The sequence below is a fragment of the Neoarius graeffei genome, chromosome 6 (genome assembly GCF_027579695.1).
Source record: "Neoarius graeffei isolate fNeoGra1 chromosome 6, fNeoGra1.pri, whole genome shotgun sequence".
NCBI lineage: Eukaryota > Metazoa > Chordata > Actinopteri > Siluriformes > Ariidae > Neoarius > Neoarius graeffei.
Window position 1 is genome coordinate 58,544,567 of NC_083574.1, and position 26,416 is coordinate 58,570,982.

The window sequence follows — 26,416 nt, forward strand, 5'->3', positions numbered from 1 at the left end:
TTAATGTCAGTCTCCATCTGTCACCCACAAATGTCATGCCCATTTTTTATACTGGTTTTTTTTTTTTTAGGTGGGGATGCATGTGGTGCCTCTTTGCTCTTCTTTGTTGATGGTGCTTCTTTTTTAAGTTGAGGGCAAAGGAATAAAACAAATCCCTAGATCAAAAGTGGGGGTGGAAAAATGAAAGCTGGCACTGATAAAAGAGGCAGATGGATAGGAGACAGGACAAGTGAATTGCTGTCCTCTAAAATCTTTACTGGCTGTGGTCTTTTCATTATCTTCCCTCCCCTTCAGTCTCCTTTTTTTCCTGTTTACCCCCATCAAGCTTGTTATGCTAAGAACACATATTTGAATTAGGACACAATTTGATGTTGCAGAATTACACCTGCCAGTCATTCCTAAAGTTCTTTTTATGGAAAATTTTTTTTCCTTTTTATGGAAAATTTTTTTATAAAATTCATCTTTTTATGGTGACCTGGCTGGCTATTATATAGTAAGCATTAATTTGAATTCGGCATCAGTTAGGACCAATACAGTCTGGTAGACAGTTTATGTTCCAGATGAATTGGCCTGTGTGAGTATGACACCTTTCTCTCTTTTTTTATACCAAGTCTCAAGCACTCAAGTCTCCATCAGTAAACAATTGAACATGAACAAAACAGACTTCATGTAAAAACTTTAAAGGTCCCATGGCATGGTGGTTTGTTGATGCTTTAAACGGGCTCGTGGAGGTTTCCGGATGTTATATCCGCAGCCTTTCTCGAAATGAACCCTAGGCACGTAGATATAGCCTCCTGGGAGAAAGCCCCTGTAGCGCGGATAATGTGTGGGTGGAGCACAGAGGACGGCAGGACAACGTTTAGATGCAGAGACGGCTTATTTATTTTCCCAAACTTTTCAGTCTAAGCAGCATAAGCCAAAACACACACACATAAACACACTCTGCATCCGATCCCGGGTTGTGCTCCTTCTGCTCTCTCTCAGCCTCCTTAAATAGGGAGCGGTTTACTGGGAAAACACACACAAAACACAGGTTAATTACCGTCAGGTGTAGCGATTCTGCCACTCACCTTCCCCGGCTCCACCCTCCTGTCACAGACCGGCACTTGACCACGCCCCCGCTGCCACATACCCCCACCGCCCTACTCAGGCCGGGCGCCCGTCCGGCCCGCAGCCGACTCCCCCCCTTGACAGGAGAGGAAGTCCGCCACGACCATCTGTGCCCCTGTCCTGTGGACCACCTTGAAGTTGAAGGGTTGGAGTGCCAGATACCAACAGGTGATCCGCGCGTTGGCATCCTTCATGCGGTGGAGCCACTGGAGGGGCGCGGGGTCCGAACAGAGGGTGAAAGAGCACCCCAGCAAGTAGTAACGGAGGGCGAGGACCGCCCACTTGATCGCCAGGCACTCTTTCTCAATTGTGCTGTAGTGCCCCTCACGCACTGACAGCTTCCGGCTGATGTATAGGACTGGGCGGTCCTCCCCCTCCACCCGCTGGGACAGAACGGCCCCCAGCCCTCTGTCCGACGCATCCATCTGTAACAAAAAAGGGAGAGAGAAGTCAGGGGAGTGTAAAAGTGGCCCCCCACACAGTGCAGCCTTTACCTCAGAGAAAGCCCGCTGGCACTGCTCCGTCCACTGGACCGGATCTGGCGCCCCTTTTTAGTGAGGTCAGTCAGCGGGCTGGTGACGTCCGAATAATTAGGTATAAACCTACGATAGTAGCCAGCCAGCCCCAGGAACTGTCTCACCCCCTTTTTGGTCTTGGGCCTCGGGCAGGCCGCAATCGCTGCTGTCTTATTAATTTGGGGACGCACCTGCCCGTTGCCCAAGTGGAAGCCCAGATACCATACTTCCACCCGCCCAATTGCACACTTCTTCGGGTTGGCAATGAGTCCCGCCCGCCTCAGCGACCTAAGGACGGCCCTCAGGTGTTGCAGGTGCCGCTGCCAATCACTACTATAAATGCTGATGTCGTCTAGGTAAGCGGCCGCATAGGTGGCGTGCGGCCGGAGGACCCGGTCCATCAGCCGCTGAAACGTAGCGGGGGCCCCAAACAGCCCAAACGGAAGTGTGACGAACTGGTGTAAGCCGAACGGTGTGGAAAAGGCCGTTTTCTCTTGGGATAATGGAGTCAAGGGGATCTGCCAATATCCCTTCGTCAAATCCAGTGTCGAGTAAAAGCGAGCCGTGCCTAGTCGATCGAGCAGCTCATCAATACGAGGCATTGGGTACGCGTCGAATTTAGACACTGTGTTGACTTTTCTATAGTCCACACAGAACCGGACCGAGCCGTTGGCCTTGGGAACCAAGACCACCGGGCTGCTCCAGTCACTGTGGGACTCCTCGACGATGCCCATTTCGAGCATGGCCTGAAGTTCTTCCCGAACCACCTTTTTTTGTGTTCGGGTAATCTATAAGGGCGGCTACGCACTACCACCTGCGGGGGCGTCTCTATGTGGTGTTCTATGAGGTTAGTGCGACCGGGCAGGGGCGAGAACACATCCGAAAACTCTGCCTGCAACTGGGCGACCTCCGTGAGTTGGGTCGGGGAGAGGTGGTCTCCACAGGGGACCGGAGAGGTACGTGATGCCAATGACCCTTTTTGGACCTCCGGCCCCAGCTCCGCCTTCAACGGAACTACCGACACCAACGCCACGGGGACCTCCTCGTTCCAGAGTTTCAGCAGATTGAGGTGGTAGATCTGTAGTGCCCCCTCCCTGTCCGTTCGCCTAACCTCATAGTCGACGTCCCCAACTCGCCATGTGACCTCAAAGGGTCCTTGCCACTTGGCGATTAATTTGGAGCTCGACGTGGGCAACAGGACGAGTACCTTATCTCCCGGAGTGAACTCTCTAAGGCGCGTGCCCTTGTTGTACAGGCGGGCTTGCCATTCCTGGGCCTGCCGCAAATTCTCCTGAGTTAGGTGGGTGAGCGTGTGGAGTTTTGCACGCAGATCTATAACGTACTGAATTTCGTTTTTGCTCTGTGAAGGTGCCTCCTCCCAATTTTCCCGCAGTACATCTAAGATGCCACGCGGCTTACGCCCATATAATAATTCAAACGGGGAGAACCCCGTGGAGGCTTGGGGGACCTCTCGCACTGCAAACAACAAGGGTTCGAGCCACTTATCCCAGTTACGTGCGTCCTCACTTACGAATTTTTTGATAATATTCTTGAGGGTGTGATTGAACCGTTCAACTAAACCGTCCGTCTGTGGCTGATAAACGCTGGTGCGAATCGGCTTAATACCCAGTAGCCCATACAGTTCGCTCAGTGTTCGTGACATAAACGAGGTGCCTTGGTCAGTCAGAATCTCTTTCGGGATTCCAACCCGGGAGATGACGTGGAAGAGGGCCTCTGCAATACTGTGTGCTGAGATATTGCGAAGAGGCACCGCTTCCGGGTATCGCGTTGCATAGTCCACCAGAACCAATATAAAGCGGTACCCTCGTGTTGACCGATCTAATGGCCCGACGAGATCCATCCCAATTCTTTCGAACAGGGTCTCGATTAATGGTAGGGGGCGCAAGGGTGCTTTTGGAATGGCTGCTGGATTTACTAACTGGCATTCGCGGCACGCCGTACACCACTTACGGACGTCGCCGCGAATCCCCGGCCAATAGAATCGGGCCATTATCCGGGCGAGTGTCTTATCCTGCCCGAGGTGTCCAGCCATGGGATTAAAGTGAGCCGCCTGGAATACCAATTCCCGGCGGCTCTTTGGAATTAACAACTGGGTGACTCGCTCTTTCATCTGAGTGTCCTGCGTCACTCGATATAACCTATCCTTCAAAATGGAAAAATAGGGGAAGGACGGGGTGGCGTTCGGCTGGAGCGTTTGACCATCGATTACTCTCACTTGGTCAAACGTGTGTCGCAGAGTCTCGTCTCGTGATTGTTCCAGTGGGAAATCCGCGAGGGATTCCCCAATAGAAAGAGGAGGGGCCGGCGGCTCCTCACTCCGTCGCGGAGATGACGTAGACGGCTCTGCGACCGCAGCTCCAGCCAAAGCGACACCGGGACCTTCCCCTGTCAACCGGCAGGACCCACTCTTTACTAGGCGTGCCATTAAACCCCGAAATCCCGGCCAATCAGTCCCCAAGATCAAAGAGTGGGTAAGGCGAGGGAGGATTAACCGCCGCCTTCACTATCGATTTTTCCCCTCTGAAATATATGTGGACCGACACCAACGGGTAGCTGTGAATATCCCCGTGCACACACAACACCTTCACCCCTTGTGCTCCCCCCAATGCCTCGTCTTGCACCAGGCTTTGGCGGATCGAGGTCTGATTGCAACCTGAATCCACCAACGCCTGATATGTAGCCCCTTGTACACTTACTGTACCGGTATGCAATACGCTCCGGCCTGATCGAGGGCAGCCTCTGGCGCGTCGGGGATCCGCACCACCGCCCCCACCTCCATCGCTGCACACTGTTGCTGCAGGTGGCCCGGTTCCCCGCAGCACCAGCAAACCGGCCCGGGCCTTCCCTCTGCAGCTGTGTTCTGGGGCTCACTCACCTGAGGGGGGGGAGAGACAGGCACAGAAGGGAAAAACGGGAGGGCACCACGGGTGCGGCGGGCCGGCTGGGGTGGAGCCGGCCCCCGCCTCCGTGGTGGGGGAATGGGGCGAGGACGGGACACGGGAGGAGGGGGGGAGAAAGAGAGAGAGAAGAGGAGAGAGAAGACGATGTCGTCAGTTGTCCTGCCGCCGGAACAGCCGCCAAATGATCCTCCGCCAGTCCTATGGCCTGATCCAGCGACGCCGGGCGGTGGCACTGGACCCACTCCGCGGTTCCGGCTGGTAAGCGGGCGATGAACTGTTCCAGCGCCACCTGGTCGATGATTCCCTCGGCGTCGCGATCTTCGGTCCTCAGCCACCGCCAGCAGGCGTCCCGGAGCTGCTGGCCGAACGCGAACGGGCTGCCGACTTCCTCCATCCGCAGCGCGCGGAAGCGCTGGCGTTGCTGCTCCGGCGTGCGCCCCATGCGCTGGAGGACGGCCCGGCGAAGGTCGGCGTAGGCCAGCCGGCGGTCGGCGGGGAGCTGTAGTGCGGCCAGCTGCACCTCTCCCTGCTCCATCGGCCACCCGAGGCTTCGGCGACCTGCTCGAACAAGGTGATGAAAGCCTCGGGGTCATCCTGCGGGCCCATCTTGGTCAAGGTGAGGGGAGACGGGCCCGCGGCCGGGGCGCTGGTGGACCCCGCCGACGCGAGGAGACACCGGAACGCCTCTCGATCTTCCTGCTGGGCCAGCACCAGGGCTTCGAAGCGGCGCTCCTGCTCCTTTTGGAGCGTGACGAGTGCCTGGTGCTGGCTCTGCTGAGCCGTGGCGAGGGCGTGGACCAAGTCTGCGAACGGGGAGGATTCCATGGGGCTGCAGGACTGGTGCTCCACCTTCCCGGGTTTCGGCACCACTGTAGCACGGATAATGTGTGGGTGGAGCACAGAGGACGGCAGGACAACGTTTAGATGCAGAGACGGCTTATTTATTTTCCCAAACTTTTCAGTCTAAGCAGCGTAAGCCAAAACACACACACATAAACACACTCTGCATCCGATCCCGGGTTGCGCTCCTTCTGCTCTCTCTCAGCCTCCTTAAATAGGGAGCGGTTTACTGGGAAAACGCACACAAAACACAGGTTAATTACCGTCAGGTGTAGCGATTCTGCCACTCACCTTCCCCGGCTCCACCCTCCTGTCACAGACCGGCGCTTGACCACGCCCCCGCTGCCACAGCCCCATTTCAGCGCTTTTCCTAGTGCATGGTTTTGCTAATGAGAAGCAGGAGGTGGGGAAGGGTAGAGGGTGGGGGCAGGTCTTATCATTAATATTCATGACATGTAAACGTGTTACCTCTGATTGGCTAACAGCACTGTGTCGCTACCTCCAGTGGGTCAGAACAAGCGGATGTGGGTGTCTTACTATGGCGAGAGAGAAGGAACAAACCGCGAAGGGAAAAATACCGCGCACTGACGTCATTAAGGTGCGACATGAGGAAATAAAATAAATTCAACAAATGTTTGGGTTTTTACTGAACAAACAAACAAATAAAATGAACGAGTGACTTAAAAAAAGAATGTGGGTGTCTTTGTAAAAACTGTTTTGATTGGCTATTATAACAGAGCATGCTGCATGCTTTTTGGTTTTGTAGTGCAGAGTACCTGGCTAACTGCAGGAAGCGGTTAGCTGCACAGCTAATGTAGCCACTGCAAGGCTAACGTGGCACCGATTTTAAAACACGGCAAAACATAAGCACATAAGTTACAGTCAATTTCCAGACTAAACTCAGTTTAACAGAGCATGCTGCATGCTTTTTGGTTTTGTAGTGCAGAGTACCTGGCTAACTGCAGGAAGCGGTTAGCTGCACAGCTAATGTAGCCACTGCAAGGCTAACGTGGCACCGATTTTAAAACACGGCAAAACATAAGCTCATAAGTTACAGTCAATTTCCAGACTAAACTCAGTTTAACAGAGCATGCTGCATGCTTTTTGGTTTTGTAGCGCAGAGTACCTGGCTAACTGCAGGAAGCGGTTAGCTGCACAGCTAATGTAGCTATTGCAAGGCTAACATGGCACCGATTTTAAAACACGGCAAAACATAAGCTCATAAGTTACAGTCAATTTCCAGACTAAACTCAGTTTAACAGAGCATGCTGCATGCTTTTTGGTTTTGTAGCGCAGAGTACCTGGCTAACTGCAGGAAGCGGTTAGCTGCACAGCTAATGTAGCCATTGCAAGGCTAACTTACCGATTTTAAAACACGGCAAAACGACTTAACAGTTATACACTTACTTGTTTGCTGTTTGTGGCTGATGCGGCAGGGATGCTTGGTACGGACCCAGGCTTCAGTGACAGTTGATGTGCAAAACCTGCCCTGTACTGTCCCAAGTTGTGGAAACATTCATCAGGAAAATGCTTCCGACAAACATACACCATCTTAGGTAGACTCGACGGCATATTATTGGAGTAAATAAAATTAAGCCACTGCGTCTTCAGGGGCTCTCCCGTCGGCAGTAAAAACAGACTCTTTTCTGTATTGTCACATCCATGTACAGCGCAACTTCCATGTTTGGTGGCAACTTTTGAGCTGGGCGGGCAATCCATACAGTGGGTGGGAATCCAGAGGGGGGGCGTGGGGATCATCTCCCTTGCTGATGTCGGCAAGGGAAGAGCTTCTCAACACGCCGTTTTGACGCGCCATTCTCAAATATTGGGCATAGTTTGGTTTACACATTATGAAATTTCTAGCCACTGGGGTGACTTAAGAAGGTCAGAGGAACTCATTTTAACGTTAAAAAAACCTCAGAAAGTGAAAATTTCATGCCATGGGACCTTTAATGAATTTCAGGGTTGCACAATTGCACTTTTTGACCATATAAGACACATTTAAAGTTAGTTATTTATAATCATGCTGTCTGTTATCACCCAAATAAGGATGGTTCCCGTTTGACTCTAGTTCCTGTCAAGGTTTCTTCCACATGTCATCTCAGGGAGTTTTTCCTTGCCACCGTCACCTCAGGATTGCTCATTAGGGATACATTTATAAAATCTTATGTTTAAAATTTATGTCCAGAATGTATATATTTATATATATATATTATAAAGCTGCTTTGTGACAGTGTCTATTGTTAATAGCGCTAGACAAATAAAATTTAATTGAATTGAAGGCGCTCTATCACCTCTACCACCAGTGTATTTCCCTTTTTCCTTTGTTCTTTGGTAATTGATTTACTCAGATTTATATAGTAAGCCATTTTCTTCAGAATTTCAGAATCCTTGTCTCTTATCCCACTCTCCTTCTCTCCTTCTCTATCCTTCTGTATGCCACAATCTTTTCTCTGATGGTTTAGTAATGTTGACACTAAGGAACTTTGTGGTGAGTATCAAAAGAACTGCCTGTATGTGCATGTTGGTTTAATGGGAGAGACGATGCATGTGGATGCACACTATTTTGCATGAATAATGTGGTGAATTTCATCATAATTGCTTCCAACTCCATCTTGTTATCAATAGCAATTTGTCCCTCCCTACAATGTCTGTTAAAATGTCTAGTAAATGCACAGGATCATTGAACACCCATCTCCATGTGGATAATGTATGTGTAAATGGATATTGATGTATGAATGTATACACTGTATAAGAATCGGTAACAGTGTATTTGAGTAATCTGCTTTAGAAAAGCTACAAATCATATAGACTGTTCTGAAGATGCCTAACAACTGATTCTCAACATTCAATCATCTGCCTTTCAACAATGTCATAAAATCTATCAATAGAATCAGCAAGAACTGAATTTGAAATAGTCACTATAGAAAAATTGATATAGTATATAGATAATCCACTAAATCTTTAAAAGCCATAAACTGGACTATCCAAATCTAGTATATATATTAATTATCCATTAAAGTTAGCCGGCCTTTTGATTTCATAAAATCAGTGAAATTTAGTTCCCTCTGAAATTTGGTCATTGTGATATATTTATTTCTATAATATATAAAAAAAATGAAACAGGCCATTCTGTAGATGGGAAGTTATTTAATTTGAGAGGATTCCCTAGAAATTAATGTGCATTAAATCATTCGCTTCATGCAGTCAAGCAGACAGAGGAAGTCTGTGTGCGCATGCACAGGTTTACCTTCTTGTTCTTCTTTTGCGTTTTACGGCAGCTGGCATCCACTGTGTTGCATCACTGACATCTACAGGTTTACCTTGACCGTGCACTGACAGTTACATTATTCTGTCATTAAACGAACAGCTGATCACACTGAGGTGCTCGCTGACCGCCGATATTTATTAGTTTGGTCCTGTGTTTCCTTTCCTTCACAAAATAATGTATTTTCTTCTCACTTTTCGTTACTGTAGTCAGTCATTCATGTTTCATTTGCACATTCACATCCTCCATTTTTCTCTCCTGCTTCAAATTTGTATCCCACAATGCCTTGTGTGAACGGTGAAAGCCTACCACATGATGCATGACGTAGTATCTTGAATTGGGTCATGGTGAAGCAGGAAAAAAATAGCGGAGGGCCACGTGGCCCTAAATTCATTAATTGTTCTATTTAAAAAAAATAATAATAAAATTGGAAGTCTGTGGTTCGAATTCAGTAGCTTTCGGTCCACTAAACAAAAATAATTGAATGTCAGGGAAAATTCTTCTTATGACCTATATGTGAAAAATCTGAAAGGCAGTCTACCTTTAAGCATCAACAACCATAACCACTGACAACATGTTTGGAATTAATTGATAGGCTCTGTGATGACAGTCACCTGACAGGTAGTTGATGGTCTATAGACGGTTTGTAGTAGAGGTGTGTATGAGACTATTTAAATCTCTCTCTGACTGTCCTCTCCTACTCACATGAAAGGAAAAATCCTTTGCTCATATTCATATAACATCTCACACAAGAGTCAGCTAATAAATTACGTTAGATAAAAACTTATGGTTTTCATTGTCTCATTGTTTTATATGATTTGTGTTTAATATTTTCCCATTTTGAAATGGTAAAATGAGCTATGAAATGGTGTCTTCTCTTCTTTTCCTTGTGCTTACCTTATTACCCAGACTACTTTGCCAAACACATGGGGGACTATGAAGGTGTGCTTGCATCCCTGGAGACACTCAACCTTTCCATCCTCAAAGCCATGGATTTCACCAAGAAGGTTAGTGGAGCAAGTGCTAATTAATATATGAGTTCTTTATGTTTGCATTCATTTGCGCATGTCATCTGAAGGAATATGAATATTCTTACAGCTCGTCTTTGGTTCCTGCTTTGCTTCTTTTGTTTGATAATGAAGGTAACCACGTTTAGTTGATTACCCTGTGGATTATTTTAATGTTTTATAATCACAGAATTTACAAGTCCAAATAGGACTCAGTCTCTGATAAGTCTTTGACACTGACAGTTTCAGCAGTATGGAAATAGTATTCTAAGTGTGTGTGTGCGTGTGTGCACGCATTTGTGTAGCCACACATGTGGTAGCATGGCAGTTGCTTACACTTTGCTAAATATAACACATCATTTCAAAGCTTTACTTGAGTATTCTGTTTGGTATTTGTGCCTCGTTAGTGCAAGCAGGCACTCCGTTAGATAGCTCAGTGAACTGCTAATGGTATGCTTTAAATACAGCAAAATACAAATCAGACACTGCTTCCTCTTTGAGTAGAGGGTTTGATTTTCAGGACACAAAAAAAAATCTACATGTAAAATCAATTTACTTTTGATTTTTCACCTCAATCAAGGATGCAGTACTGTGTGTGTCAGTATGTGAATGGGCACTTGCAGTACTGTGAGAGAGTATGTGAATGGGTGCTTGCTCCTTATATCATTAACTTAGTTCTTGCAAAGACAATCCTGTTCAGTTCTAATGTTTTTTAGAGGAACAGCTGAAGCTTAGCAAGGGGGTTAAAGTGGAATAAAAATACACCACAACCCTGCACAGAGATTAGGAATTTTTATTTGTATTAATGAATGTGCATTTGAATTAGAGATTGAGAGTCAGACAGATTATACAGAGACAGCTGTATTGTCTTGCTTGTAAACGAATTGGAGTATGGATCTGATACAGCTCTCAGTGACTCCTAATGTGAGATTCCAGCAGCAACTAATGGCATCTGATCTATCTATCTTACCTTACTCATGCAGGGTGGCCACGGGTCCTTAAAAAGTCTTAAATTTAATTTTCCTAAAATAAGGCCATTAAAAAGTCTTAAATTGTCTTAAATTTCAAACCCAGTGGTCTTAAATTTTCAATCTTAAATTTATGGAGATTTTACTCAGTCATATCGTTAAAATGTGGTACACTTTGGATGGGGAAAAAGATATGAAACAAGTTCAGTTACACAAATTGAAACGTAGCGATTTTCTATGCTATGGAAAGTCCGCACTATAATGACAGGCGTACTAACACCTTCTGCGCACTTCGGCAGCGCATTGATACGGAGCTCAGATATCAATGCGCTGCCGAAGCGCGCAGAAGGTGTTAGTACGCCTGTCATTATAGTGCGGACTTTCCATAGCATAGAAAATCACTACGTTTCAATTTTTTTAACTGAACTTGTTTCATATCACTGGTCATATAAACCTATGTAAACAGGAAAAGCGCAGAAGAGTTTGGTCGCATCTAACTACAGCCCCAAAAAATACCATTGGCCATACTGAGCCTAGCTACATTGCTAACAGGAGTGACAGCGCGTTTGACTGCATCTGACTGACTGGGAGGTTGCACAAAGCTCGGAGAGGTACGGAGCAGCTCGTCTCAATTCAGATAAGAGCATATTTCATTATGGAAGTACGGTGGACTGTTCCTTTAAAGAAGTTGTTACAGGTCTGTGAGAGCCAGAAATCTTGCTTGTTTGTAGGTGACCAAATACTTATTTTACCGAGGAATTTACCAGTTAATTCATTAAAAATCCTACAATGTGATTTCCTGGATTCTTTCCCCCCATTCTGTCTCTCATAGTTGAAGTGTACCTATGATGAAAATTACAGGCCTCTCTCATCTTTTTAAGTGGGAGAACTTGTACAATTGGTGACTGACTAAATACTTTTTTGCCCTACTGTATAGGACAAAAATAGGTCAAAATTGGGATATTTTGATAATCTTTAACTTGTTCAGAACTTTATATTTTTAATATTTGTATAGAAAAATCACAAAAACCACTGTTGTAGAGTAAAAATAACTTTAGTAATCAAAAACATCCAAGACAATGGGTCTTGTCAATGAGAACCTGTCCATAAACATGAATTACTAGCACTTCAAAACACAATGTACACCAAGGGTCCATGTATTCCAAGTAACTGGGTACCATTTTTATGATGGTCTTTGGTAGCCTGGGCCCACCCATCCTAAGCGTGACGCAACACGAGGGCCTGTTGCGAGCTTAGTCTGGCCAGGCAAGCTATCTACAGCTCTTCCAAGCTCCCGAAAAATCGGGAACCAATCAACTTTGACCATCTCCAACGGCCCTGGGTAGAGGCATGTTCAAGGCACTGACGTAGTAGAATTGCGACCGGAAGCCATAGATTGTTTACAGAATCTATGCCGGAAGCGCTTCATTCACGCTTCCGCATCTATTACGCATAGATGCTGTATTAAAAGCATTCAACGGGAAGTTCTCATTGAAAACGGAGCAAAGAGCAGCCCTGGAGGTATTTATTGAAAGGAAGGACGTTTTCGCCTTGCTCCCGACCGGCTTCGGTAAGAGTTTAATCTACCAGTTAGCCCTGTCGTGTACGTCAGAGGAAAGAGTGATGTGATTGGTTTAAGCTTCGTCACAGCCTTTTCTGGTTTCGACCAGTAGCAAACTGAGGCATTTCAGGGAGGCGGGTCAACCACGGGCTCTGGGAAACGGTTGGGCTTAATATCTTGGCCAGACCAATAGCTCGTAGAGCTTTGTCGCGTTAGCCAGACTAGGTCTTTGGTATAACTCAACCATGAATAGAACTCGCAATCTCCCGCTCAAGAGGCAGACACACTAACCACTAGGCCAACTCGCAATAATGCACCACTGTGAAGTAAGAGTAATGTGCCATGTAAGGTACATAAAATATAGATGAAAGTCTTTCAGATTTACCCGGAAATCTGGATATTTGACAGCACTCTTGAAAATCTCTGGTTTTCCGAATGGAGAAATTTATTTTTCGGATTTTTCGCATTCCTAGATGCGGCGTAATACTTTGCATCGTCCTTGCATGGGCGCGGTCCTTAAATAGCCCAAACATAGTTCATTGATTAAAGATAGGTGTTCTTTGTTAACGGCGTGCGTGCCGGAGCTCGTTAGGCACGCGCGCGCAAGGCGCGCCTTCAGGTGCATGAGCTAAGGCACGCAGGACTGACACCGTTCTGCGCAAGCGCAACACAATCGCACTAGAAAGCATGTTCAAGCTGCCAGTGTAGCTGCAGTCTTTTTAGTTGCGAATTACGAGTATTTCTTCTTGTGTTAATAATTCGCCATGTCAAAACAAGCAAAACTTTCCTCTTTCTTTTGACGTGAAGAGAGGTAAGCAATTTATTATATATTTCCATCAAAGTTGTATTTTATGGCTTCGAAGCTAAGTTTTAGTGCCGTTTCTAGAACACAACGTCAAGAAAACGTGGAAGAAACAGCAATAATGGAAGAGTCGGTTTCTAAGCTACCTAAAACTAGCAATTATTTTTTGTTACATAATGCACTCAGGCTGCCAGTCAGTGTGTGACACACCTGAAAAATCCTAGCTACACCCCTGATTTACATGAGAAATTTGGTATTCATTGGTGTGTTTAAATTTACAGACAATACGAACTAATGTAAACAATTGGCTTCAACTCGCATAAATCTGAATGGGAAATTTTTAGTTCACTTTAGCTTATGCAAACGCACAATTCTACTAAAAGATTGATAAACGAGGCTCAATGTCCCCAACATTGAAACCTGAAAGCTTTCGAAACTCTAACAGACCTTTACTTTTTAACAGTACTGTTTTGGGATTTTGCTGACTTTACCTTCAGCTGTCTGATTTTTTTCAAAGTAATTAACTGTGTAGCCAGGAAAATCACCGCGTTTTCTAAATGCACTCCTGAAAATTACTCATTAACTAGGGGAATTAAATTTGATATTTTTGACATATTAATCATTAATGTACATGAAAGAAAAAGGCTTAAAAGTTATAACTTGTTTTAGTGAAAATAAGTACTAAAATGCACTAGAATGCAGGGTTTTGTGTGTTATGTTATTAAAATCCCCCCCCACAATCTTAGTTTGACTTTCAAAAGTTCAGGATTTTTTTCTTTGCTCCACTTTCATCTCTAATAAAAGGTGTTTATGACGAGTAGCGCATGTCATAAGGCACAGCGGTAAAAGATTTCATGATATACGTGACTTGTCCAAGGGCATTGAAGGGGTTAATATTGAGCAAGTGACATTTTGGATACAATATGGCCAAATGTTCTGTTTTATTTTTGTTCCACTAATGGCAATGGATCCTGAAGAAGCCACACTCTATAGCACATGGGCTAGCTGGCTAGCTAGCTCGCGTTGATTTGTACATTCCAATTAAAGGTGCCTCAGGTAAAATTGATATCCCTTCTTCCTTTATATCTTTGTGTGATGAACTTTCATATTTTAATTCAAAAGTTATATTCCCGAAAATTGTCATTTGCTATGTACACTGATGATGTCACTAACATGACCACAGTACAGATGAGTGGAGCGATGCACACTGTGAAACATCCGAATGACATTATGTGAAATATCAGCACTCTTGGGAGCATTGCTTGACCAATCCAATTAGTGGACCAGAACTAACTGTTGCATAAAGAATGTTATACATTGTATGGCCGAAAGTATGTGGACCATCACACCCATATTAGATTAGATTAGATAAAACTTTATTGATCCCTTTGGGTGGGTTCCCTCAGGGAAATTAAGATTCCAGCAGCATAATTACAGATAAACAGAGAAAAGAAATAGAGAAAACTTCTAGATAAATTAAAATAAATTAAGTATTTACATATACAAATATATAAAAAGAATAAGATATGGGGAAGAGAGGAAGGGGGGAGGGGGGAAGAAGAAGGGGGAAAAAAAGATGGGGAGAAGGGGGGGTGGCGGTAGGAGAGAGATTGCACTTTATATTGCACATTGTCTGGTATTGCTTATTGTTAGGCTAGGCTACTGCTCCTTCCCGTCCTCTGTCCTCCTGTTACCCCTCCTCCCCCCAGAGAGGAGTTGTACAGTCTGATGGCGTGAGGGACAAAGGAGTTTTTGAACTCCTATATGGGTTTTTCTCAAACTGTTGCCACAAAGTTGTAAGCACACAATTGTCTAGAATGTCTTTGTATGCTGTAGCATTAAGCTTTCCTTTCACTGGAACTTAAAGGCTCAAACCTGTTTCATCATTACAATGCTCCTGTGCACAAAGCAAGATCCATAAAGATATAGTTTGCCAAGGCTGATGTGCAAGAACCCTGACCTCAACCCCACTAAACACCTTTGGGGAGCTTCTCATTTGACATGAGTGCCCAAGCTCACTAATGTTCTTGTTGCTAAATGAATCTAATGGAAAGCTTTCCCAAAAGAGTGCAGGTTATTGTAACAGCAAAGTTGGACCAGCTCTGTGTTAATGCCCATGGTTTTGGAATGGCCACATATAGGTGTGATGGTCAGGTGTCCAATTACTTTTGGCGATATAGTGTAGAAACATGATTTACATTTTTGCATGATTAACACTTTGCCGATTGTATCTATATTTTTCTTATTTATATGGCGTTAAACAACACCAGTCAAAAGTTTGGACACACTTATTCATAGTAATGAGTAAGTGTGTTCAAACTTTTGACTGGTACTGTATACTAAATCTAATGTTGTAACCACGGAGCAGAGCCCCATACTTAAGAGAATATGGTAATGCATCAACCTGATTTTTGATGGTTTAACTGTATGACGTCCATACATATGAACGTATCACCACAAGGAACCCAAATGTCAGTGCACAGCAATGTATCTCAAACACTTGACCACTGGACAATGAAATTTGTATCTTTAGTTACATAAGATAGATGGGTTTTTATCCAGTGGTTATGCTTAATTTGCTTTTTTTTTAAATAACATGGGATTATTTACTAACACATTTTATGGAAAATATTCACAACAGTTTCATGTAAATCTAGTTAAAACAGTTTTATTCTCCCACTAGCTTGTTGGACAATTGATAGTTTCTATCATGTAAGGGTGACAGATGGATGTAAGTGTAGGAAGAGTTTTATTGAAAGCACACTAGCAAACAGATCCAAAACATAGACAGAGTTGAAAAACAGACAGTGGTCAAGTAAGGCACAGACAGGATATCAGAGGTAATACAATATTCAAAGTCCAAAAACACAAACGGGGTCAAAACTAGAAAAGCGATTAAAAAAAGGGGTTTTGCAATGTCTGTGTTATTGAGAGTCCTTACATAAATAAGTGAAAGCGCTGGTTCACTGCAGTCCACCAGGCACTCAGCAGAGTCACACCATAATAAATGTCATGGTGTTGTTTCTGGCGTATGACATGAGGTGTCAAAGAAAGGAATAAATATGTATTCATAACTGCGGTGCATATCCCATTATTGTTATCACTGTCACAAGACAATGCAGCAATTTATTAACACAAAATACACTATACTACACAGTTCAGTGGTTCATATGGTATTATTCTTCTGTTCAGGTTGATTTTGTGCCCTTGCACATATTTTGCTTATATACTGATCATGAGCTCCGCTTTTAGGCAGTGCCAAAATATTTATATTATCAGTTGATATACTTTCATTTATGTTAATTTGGAAAAATTTTGGGTGGGGGGGCGTTACATTAAAGCAAAGACCCTGGTTCTCTGCCAGTCTGCCCGTAGGTTGGCTTCAATATATTATAAAATAAACCTTGATCCAGCACATCTTATTTTTTGCATGATTAGAAGTACAGTGGAACAAAGCATAAAACTTATACAAATAGGAAAGACACTGTATCTGTTATTGAGTGTTGCAGCAGAAGTAATGAACTTGGCCAAAAAAATAGCTCATTGAAAAAGGAATTTGTGCAAACAATTTATACTAATTGAAAATGATCAAATTCTAATGTGTGTAATAATGTTTGTTATATCATGCTTTTAATTCACTGTTTTTATTTACCAGGGAATTTGTTAATTTAACATGTTCTCCTGTAAAGAAAATGGTCCACAGTTTGAAGGATATGCTGACTAAGCATTCATCTGCTACACTTAGAGTTAACTTTTACCATTAATATAAGGAATGTCTCTGATTAAAAAAGCAGTCTCTTCTGTGATGATTTATATGCCAAAACCCATACATTTCAGCATGACATACTATGGTTACTGTGGTTACATCAAACCCTACTGACTATAGTACTGCTCCTTGCTCAATAATAAGAATGTGCACAATTTTGGTATTAACTCGTTACAATGCACAAGTAACTGAACTCTGAATACAGTCCCCTGAATGTGACCATTTCATCTGTCTCTGCATTCAGTCTAGGAATTTGAGTCATTATTCCCTCTTCTATAACTAAAAGGAACTGCCCTGAGATTGCTATCGTATGGTGCCTGGTCAAATTAACTCAGTATCCTTTTCAAGTAATGTAGTTTAGCCTTGTGTTTGAAATTACTGTTTCTCTTTAAGTCCTCATTACTCACCAGTCCCACAGGTTCTGTCGAGGGCTGGCAGTAATTATTAATGCAAATGTGATATTTTCATACCTCTTATAAAATATTCATGCTTTGACAGGCTGAGCATTAATTAGTAGGCCTACTGTATTTGTAGCTTATTTTCTGAGGTGTTATTGTGTGGAAGAGAACCAGAAACAAATACGATTAAGGGTTTAATTTAGAGTAAGCATTTCAGTACATCCATCCATCCATCCATCCATCCATCCATCCATCCATCCATCCATCCATTATCTGTAGCTGCTTATCCTGTTCTACAGGGTCGTAGGCAAGCTGGAGCCTATCTCAGCTGACTATGGGCGAGAGGCAGGGTACACCCTGGACAAGTCACCAGGTCATCACAGGGCCATTTCAGTACAGTGTTGTTAAAATCTCATCTCATCTCATCTCATTATCTCTAGCCGCTTTATCCTTCTACAGGGTCGCAGGCAAGCTGGAGCCTATCCCAGCTGACTACGGGCAAAAGGCGGGGTACACCCTGGACAAGTCGCCAGGTCATCACAGGGCCATTTCAGTACAGTGTTGTTAAAATATTTTCTTTCATTTTTCAGTTATAATTTTAGCAAATAAATTCTACTGCATCATCCATAGAGCACATGTGTCCTGTTCAATAAGGCTTTATCTATTCCAGCTACAGTGCTTTTTCTAAGAACGTACTCTTTATGAGATTGAGTAGATTTCTGGCATTCCATTTTTAATTTGTAATAATTATTATTTAGCAAATTTGGATGGATGGGTGGATGGAATAAAAGTAGCATGATTAAAGATCACTCCTAAGGGTGGGATTTGAAGACATACTGCATATATATTGCTCATTTACTTTCTCAATATGTCTGGGCAGCTTATTACTACTTAATATAGTAGTAACTAAAATAGTCCAGGCAAGGTTGTGCAATGTTTGTCATTTCATACTATAATTTGCAAATAACAGTACAAGTGCTAGAGAATATAGTATTATTGTTGTAGGGATTATAAAATTAATTTTGTCCTGTGCTTTATGGAAGCTTATTTTACTTAAAACCACAAAAATATCTCTTTAAAACAAGAAAATATGAAGAAACTAATTTTTGCAAAATAGCAAAAAAATTTCTTTGACTGCACAAAATGTGCTCAGTAAGAGAGTGCTGATGTCAGGACCAAAGGTACCTCTCTACCTCCTGTCAGAGCAAAAGAGCAAGATTAGAACATCTGAACGAGACAAAGAGAGGGGAATATTCCCTTTCCTGCTGCCAGGGTTCGATTATTGCTTGTGCATGCTGTCAACTGCATCCACTCTGTTTATTCAGAAAAGAAAAGGCTACAATCCTTATCTTTTCGTCACAATGTCTCACATAAACGCACCACTTTAGTGAGTTGAGTCAACATAATGAAAGTCAAACCCTTATTTCTGTGTTAATTTGGCAGATTTTTTCCCCAATTTCTTTCAAAGAAGTCTTATTTGTTTCTAAGGTAAATAAATGGCAAGAAATAACTTGTAAGCCTGTCTCACTCTATGAACGAAGACTATTTTATTTAGGAAAAAAGTCATTTTCTGTGGAGATGTACTTGAAACTAATTTATTCATGAAAGCAATTCCATGGCCCTAAAGCCTATACTGGCTGTTCTGAAGATGATATTGAGGTGTGGTCTGTATTTAGGATTAACTACATTGGCAGCTTGTCGATAGTGACAGGTGGGGCAGAGCCACATATATAAATGTTAATCTTCATGAAGTCCTCATTCACAACCTATAGTTACATTTTAAATTCTGTGGAAATCACTTACTAATTGTCTCTTTTGAGTGACCAACAGGCAGCATGGAGGTGTAGTGGTTAGTACTGTCGCCTCACAGCAAGAAGGTGCTGGGTTCGAGCCCAGCGGGCGATGGGTGCCTTTCTGTGTGGAGTTTGCATGTCCCCCCCCCGTGTCTGCGTGGGTTTCCTCCAGGTGCCCCGGTTTTCCCCCCACAGTCCAAAGACATGCAGGTTAGGCTAATTGGTAGCTTGACTGTAGCTTGACTTGTCTCTATGTATCAGCTCTGCGATGATCTGGCGACTTGTCCAGGGCGTACCCCGCCTCTCACCCACAGTCAGCTGGGATAGGCTCCAGCTTGCCTGTGACCCTGCATAGGATAAGCTGTTATGGATGGATGGATGGATGAATGAGTGACCAACAATTTTAAAACTTTTTCTTTTTGACAGATATAAGCCAATGTTCCATTAATTTGCTCTCCTTTCTTGATGGTCTGCAATCATGTGGCAGTGCGCTCATTGCTATATTTAGCTCCATAGACTTATTATTGCAGCAAGTGGTCATAAATAGGAACTGCAATAAGTACTAATATAAGCCCACTGAGACGGGAATCACACTGACTTATACTTGTTCTGGAGAAGCAGAAATCAGAACAGCTAATGAAAGGGTTGCCAGATTAGTCTAGTTTAAAAGTGTTCCACAGCCACCAAGATCTTCTTTTATATAAAACTAGCAGGTTACCTGGCATTGCCCGGGTTTTGCAAAATTCTGGGTTGCCCCCAGACATCCATGTCAAATTTGTTGAAGATCCATTGAGAAATGGTGATGTTAACCCAAGACAAACAAAAATCCAAATCCACCACACAGGGGCCCACTGGGGACCCCTGGGGCCTAAATATGGAATTTCTGAGTTCTGCCAAATTTGGTGAAAATCTGTCAAGAAATGGCGATGTTAGCTCAAGACAAACAAACTTTGCTGCTTATTATATAGATAATCAGAATTAAACTGAATTAAATTACACAAACAAAGGAAATTATAACAGATTATGTATAGCTGTGCTTACCTCTCGTACACGAGTTTTCACAAAAACTCAGTTACCCAAGTTCATTTACCACACATGTCCTGGTCAGGGTCACAGTCAAGTCAAGTTTATTTGTATAGCGCTTTTAGCAATAAACATTGTCGCAAAGCAGCTTTACAGAATTTGAACGACTTAAAACACGAGATAATTTTATCCCTAATCTATCCCCAATGAGCAAGCCTGCGGCGACGGTGGCAAGGAAAAACTCCCTCAGACGACATGAGGAAGAAACCTCGAGAGGAACCAGACTCAAAAGGGAACCCATCCTCATTTGGGCAACAACAGACAGCATGACTATAACATTAACAGTTTTAACATGACAGTTTTGTTGATGTTGTAACTCTTCATTGATGGAAACTTGAGTGCAAAACTGTTCATGACAACTGCAGTCCTAAAGTTAGCAAGTCAACTGTAGTCCTCAGCCATAAAAGCATTACTGTAAGAGTCCAGAGCGTCCTCAAGGTGTAACTTTCAACTGTCCTCATGGGGCCATCCTCCACAGGAGCGATGCGATAAAACTCCAACCAGACACAGGGCACCAGGATGAATCAAGCAGGTCCGAGGGGCAGAAGAGGTCAGCATCTCGATCCCAGGACCGACATGTAACTCAGAGGGACAGATTGGAGGGGAGGGAGAGAAAACACAGGTTGTTAGGTATGCCCTAAAAATGACAAGTATTAAGTCTGTGTCATAGGCTCGCAGAGACGAGAGTCTTGACATCAGGCATAATACACAACAATGGCATATTAATATGGTTAAAAAATATCATGACCTGCTCTGGCTGGATGCTTGATTGGGTGATGGGAGCACACTCCTCAGCAATGATGGGATGCAGATGGGACCCTTAGGGCTGGCCAAGACAATTCAGTTACATTTCACTGGGTCTGGGACATGCGATAGAATGTCTGATGGCCGATTCCCTGCAGGCTACGATAGCCAGTCGAGGTCTCCACCCTCCACAGTGGATCCAAGGCCTATCCTGGGAACACTGAGCATGAGCCAGGAATAAACCCTGGATGGGATGCCATTCCATTACAGGGCATTTTCATGATGGCTGTTGTGGCAAATTCTTGAAGTCAAAGTCTTAGAATATTAGGGGCCCAATACCCTATTGCTTTTGTAAGGATTATTATTATTGTTGTTGTTGCTGCTGTTTCCTCTCCTGAAAGAAAAAAAATGGACAGAAAAAAACTGTAAGGCGTACAGGCACCAAAATTTGTATATGGGTTCCAGAAGTTGGACAGCTCTCAGAAAAGTGTAATTACATTTGTATGGCTCTAGGGAGAGCTATAATAAGTGTATTTACATTTTTGCTCCTATCTCAGGAACTGTGTGGGTTATAACAAAAATTATTTTCTCTCTGATTTCTTGGAAGCTCCTGAATCTAATGGATCAATTGCTGCCAGTTGCTACCCTGCACATTTTCCTGCTGTTTTCAAAAAATGAAAGTGAAAGTAAAATGAACTCCTCAGAGGCCATTCATCCAATTCTTACAAAATTTGATATTGCTGGGTTTCAGTCATGTGACTTTTCTTAGCGGGTTTATGGGAAGTGAAATAGCTGGTGGTCTACACGACCGCCGTAGTGTAAATAACTAGCGATGACTTATCAGAGTGCGTTCATAATCTAGAAGCCACTGCTCACTTTAGATATATTCAGAAGATTGCTATGTGCAATGCAGGCTTAGAAATTCATATATTTTTTCACCAGCCAGCCGGACTAGTTACCTTCCAAAGTAACTAGCCAAACAGAAAATCAACTAGCCAAAATTTGTTCATGTATGAATTTTACTTCTGTCAAAAATAACACAAAAGAGAGTAGTTACCATTGTTCATGACTAATGTGCATTTATTTCAAGACCCGAGTATTTTGATACTGTTGTTAAATACATAAATGAGAACAACACAGAGCACCATAATATAATATCAACAAATATAATAATATATTGGAAAACTTGGCAACTTGGTGTATGAGTATTGAAAACAAATATACTTACTATCATGACTATAGCACCCAAAATATGTCCAACATGCTTTCTGTATTTAACCATTTATGAGAGAGAAAGCATTAGCAGCTTCATATTGACTAGGAACCAACTTGAAAAAAATTAATTATTCCATAAAAATCGCATCGCAGCCAAGGCCTACCCTGCTCCCACGTTTGCTTATAAGTCCTTTGTCGTTTCTCCTTCTCGTACGCTTTATCGGCGGCCTTTTTCTCCTCTTCAGACCGAGGTCGCTTTGTCCCCGTCTCTGGCGGTTTCTGTACACCTTTCAGAAAATTCCACATCACAACGTAGCTTTGGCAGATGTAGATGTAAACAACAACAAAAGCACATGTTTAAATGGGTGATAATGTGGCCACATCTATTGAATTTGATAACGTGATTACCGTGATATTCAACGAGATGCGTTATATGCATGCGCAGTAGTGAAAAAAACGACAGCCTGACTCGTACACGATATGATTCAGAATTCTTCGGTATTTTCCGTCCTGCCAATAAACACATCGATTAACACAGACACTGCACACGCTTAATATGTGGCGGCTTTAGTTGATGGTGTGTCTGAATCTTCGCTTCATATATATTTTTTATTTTCAACTAGCCAGCTGGGCTGGCTAGTGACAGGAATTACCCGCCAAATGACAAATTAAGTTGCCTTGGGCGACCGGACCACTGCAAATTTCGAGCCGTGGCAATGGAATAGACCCCTACAGTCTGGGAAAGAAGGATTTGTCATACGATCTCGAAAACTACCCTTCAGTCGAGTTCCCCGACATCTCAAACTATCTGGTGTTGCAGACATCCTTCTACACCGCAAAACAGATGAAAGCGTGGAAGAGTATGGAGGCTTACAACTTTTTTGTATGTGGCTGGGTAAAGGACCTCGGTATCAAGTCGCTGCCGAATGAATTCTGTATTGGCCTTGCCCATGTTTTTTTTTTTTAAGCTTTTCGTTCGCGTCTTTACATCAAAGCACTGCAAGTTGAAGTGTAAGCAAACAACAGTTCACTTGATTCTCACTTGTTCGCTCTTATCTCTCAGGTAAATCATTCACAAAGATCATCAGAAACCCCTTTAAAGACCTGGATCTTAGTTAAACAAGATGGAGAAGTGATCATGGCGCATTGTAACTGTATGGCTGGGTAAGAATTTTGTCGCGACCTTCATGCATATGGACTTTGTGAGGAGTAAACAAAGAAATAGCTGGAGACTTTAGCGCTTCGTGGCTAAAAAAAAAAAAGTACCGTAAAATAATGACAGATAGCAAGAAAAGTACTTGGAAAACACTAATGACAGCTGAGAGGGATATACTGTACAAACCTTTTACGAAATGATCACTGCAAACTCAAGCAGCAGTGATCACTGAAACTTGTTGGCATCTCTGTACTAAGATCCCCAAGACTGCTGAGGACAGCAATGCCCTCAAACACAATCCCTACGTCAGTAGGTTCACTGACTGACCCATCTTTATAATACGACTCTCTCTGTGCAATACTTTATAATGTGCAATACCTCACTCCATAATGTGAAACACAACACATACGCCTCAGGACTGTGCACCTTACCCCCCTTACACCCTCACTTTTTTTTTTCTTTCTTTTCTCTACACACTGTTTGCACTGTTATTGGAGTTGCTTTTAATCTCATTGTACATGGGTATAGTGACAATAAAGGCATTCTATTCTACCTTGGTTCCTCTGCAGGTAAATCTTCATCACCTCGTTTGCTGACTCCTCTCGGCAGAGGACTCAAACTCGGCTCCCTTCGATTTCAGTGAGAGGTTCAAAAGCCACCTTTCTCGACGTCTTTTTGTGAAATCCTGTGTTCGTTCACCCTTTATGAGTTCACGGGGAACCGTGAATAAACTTTTCAGTTTCACAGTTTGATTGATTTGAACAACCTAAAACAATGCAAGTGTAAGGCATTTTTCATGCAAGCAACGCACCTTCTCCATACAAACGCTTTGTCAACTGAGCTTTAGTAGACCACCAGCTAAAGTTTTGAATAACTAATGAGGTGGATGTGACATCACGTGAAACCCAGCAATATATCATCTACAGACAATGCTGACAAAAACTTATACAAAGAATTTTGATCTGAGTATCCATTCCAAAGTTATGAGTCAATCAAATATGGAGGTGTGGCCCATAATGACTCTGTGGCCAATGACTTGTGATATCATGGTCAAAACATAACAAAATTTGTTAATCCCTATCAGTACCACATTCTTTGGAAACAAACCAAATTTCATGAAATTCTGTTTATAGGGTGTGCTACAACTGACACGTCCATATCTCAAGAACCGCTTAAGCTGAAAATCTGAAATTTGGAGTACTTGATCCTATTCGGGTGGCATGGTGGTGTAGTGGTTCGCACTGTCACTTCACAACAAGAAGGTCCTTTCTGTGTGGAGTTTACATGTTCTCCCTGTGTCTGCGTGGGTTTCCTCCGGGTGTTCCAGTTTCCCCCACAGTCCAAAGACATGCAGGTTAGGCTAATTGGTGGCTCTAAATTGACCATAGGTGTGAATGTGAGTGTGAATGGTTGTTTGTCTCTGTGTCAGCCCTGCGATAGCCTGGCGACTTGTCCAGGGTGTACCCCGCCTCTGACCCATAGTCAGCTGGGATAGGCTCCAGCTTGCCCGCTACCCTGTAGAACAGGATAAGTGGCTACAGATGATTGATGGATGGACGGATGGATGGATGATCCTATTTGGCTAAATGTCCTAATGTGCCAATTGGCTGGCTCACCAAAATGGTAACCAAATGGCCAATAAAATTTCAGAAGCCAATATTTGCCATGGTGAACACCCAATCTTCATGTAACTTTAAAGCCTCATGTTTACTGGTGCATAGAACTATGTACCAAATATGAAACAAATCGGCCAGAAGGGGGAACTATAATAAACACATATAATTTTTTCTTATATCTCAGCAACTACATGGGTCACACAAAAACTTTTTCTTTCTTCTGATTCTGTATAATTTCCCAAATCAAATGAGCCTATATAGACCAACTTCCACCCACAACTTTTCCTGCCATTTCAATTTCATTAAAACGGCAGAAAAATGATCTCATGTGCGACACTTCATCTAATTGTCCTGAAACTTAGACTGCCTCCTCTCCAGAACATGCTGATAAAAGCTGTACAAAGGATTTTGATTGATCCAACTGTTTCCAAGTTATAAGCCAGTGAATATTTAAGGCATGGCCCCTGTTTACTCTATGGCCAGTATTTTGTGATGTAAAGGACTGAATTTAATGAAACTTGACAGCCTGCATCAGTACCAAAATCTTTGGATGCATGCCAAATTTTGTGAAATTCTATCCATAGGGATGCTGCAACTGACACATTTCAATATCTCAAAAACAGCTTGAGCTTAAAAAAATTGATTTGGTGTACTTCTAGCTGGCCACATTTGCTAGCTTGTCCTATAGTACAAATTTGCTCACTCAATAAAAATGGCCATTAGCAATCACATTTTAGCAGTAAATATTTGCAAAAATGTATTTTTTTAAACTCATCCAAGACCAATTTTCATGAAATTTGGTCTATGTTATCTACAAACCCTGCAGATGAAAATTAAAAATAATAATAATTTTGATTCATCAAATTGTTTCAAAGTTATGATCCAATGAAATTTTCAATGTGGCCCTTATTGACTCTATGGTCAATATCTTGTAATGTAAAAGTTCAAATTTCATGAAACTTTATTCACTTCATCACCATCACTTTCCTTGGAAGCAGATTTTACCCATAGGGGTGCTATAACTGAAATGTTGCAGTATCTTAAGAACCACTTAAGGTAAAAACCCGATACTGTACTGTGTGTGGTTGTACAGTACTTGGCCACTTATACTAGCATTTCCAGAAATACCAAATGGCTCGCTCAACAAAAATTGCTGCCAACCGCCAATCAAATTTCAGCAGTCCATATTTGCTGGTGTGAATTTCATGCAATTTAATAGGTTAATTCATAATGGGTCCTAGAAGCTGTACACTGAATTTGAAACAAATTGGCCACAAGAGGGTGGTACAACATGCTGCAACACGTTGCCTCCTGTAATTTCCGAGTGATTTAGAACATCTTCAAAATTGTTTTCTAGAGAAATACTTAAATAATTCCCCATATAACGATTATAGTGGTTTCAATGAATCCCTCTTTGTTTATCCACCATTGCAACATTTTTAAAATGATTTTTTAAACTCTGATTTTATGTAAATCATCTCTACACTATGCTGACATTTTTATGACACTTTAATATTAAAATAAAGCAATCTCTGATTTCACTTTCATGTTGTGCTACATTCCTGCTAATGTACAAATCTTTGCATCAAAATAACACTGGTCTTTATTCACAGTGTTTTTACTTAACATCACTTACCCTAAATCCAAAATACT

The 26,416-nt window shown here is 42.9% G+C and overlaps 1 protein-coding gene across 1 annotated transcript in view; it reads left to right on the forward strand.

The window, feature by feature from the left end:
* necab2 (N-terminal EF-hand calcium binding protein 2) overlaps positions 1–26,416 on the forward strand; it is a 329,089-nt gene that overhangs the window by 131,767 nt on the left and 170,906 nt on the right. Inside the window, exons 4-5 of the mRNA XM_060923931.1 lie at positions 7,852–7,877; positions 9,564–9,661. Of these exons, the coding sequence (XP_060779914.1) occupies positions 7,852–7,877; positions 9,564–9,661 (124 nt within the window). The remainder of the gene's footprint in view (positions 1–7,851; positions 7,878–9,563; positions 9,662–26,416) is intronic.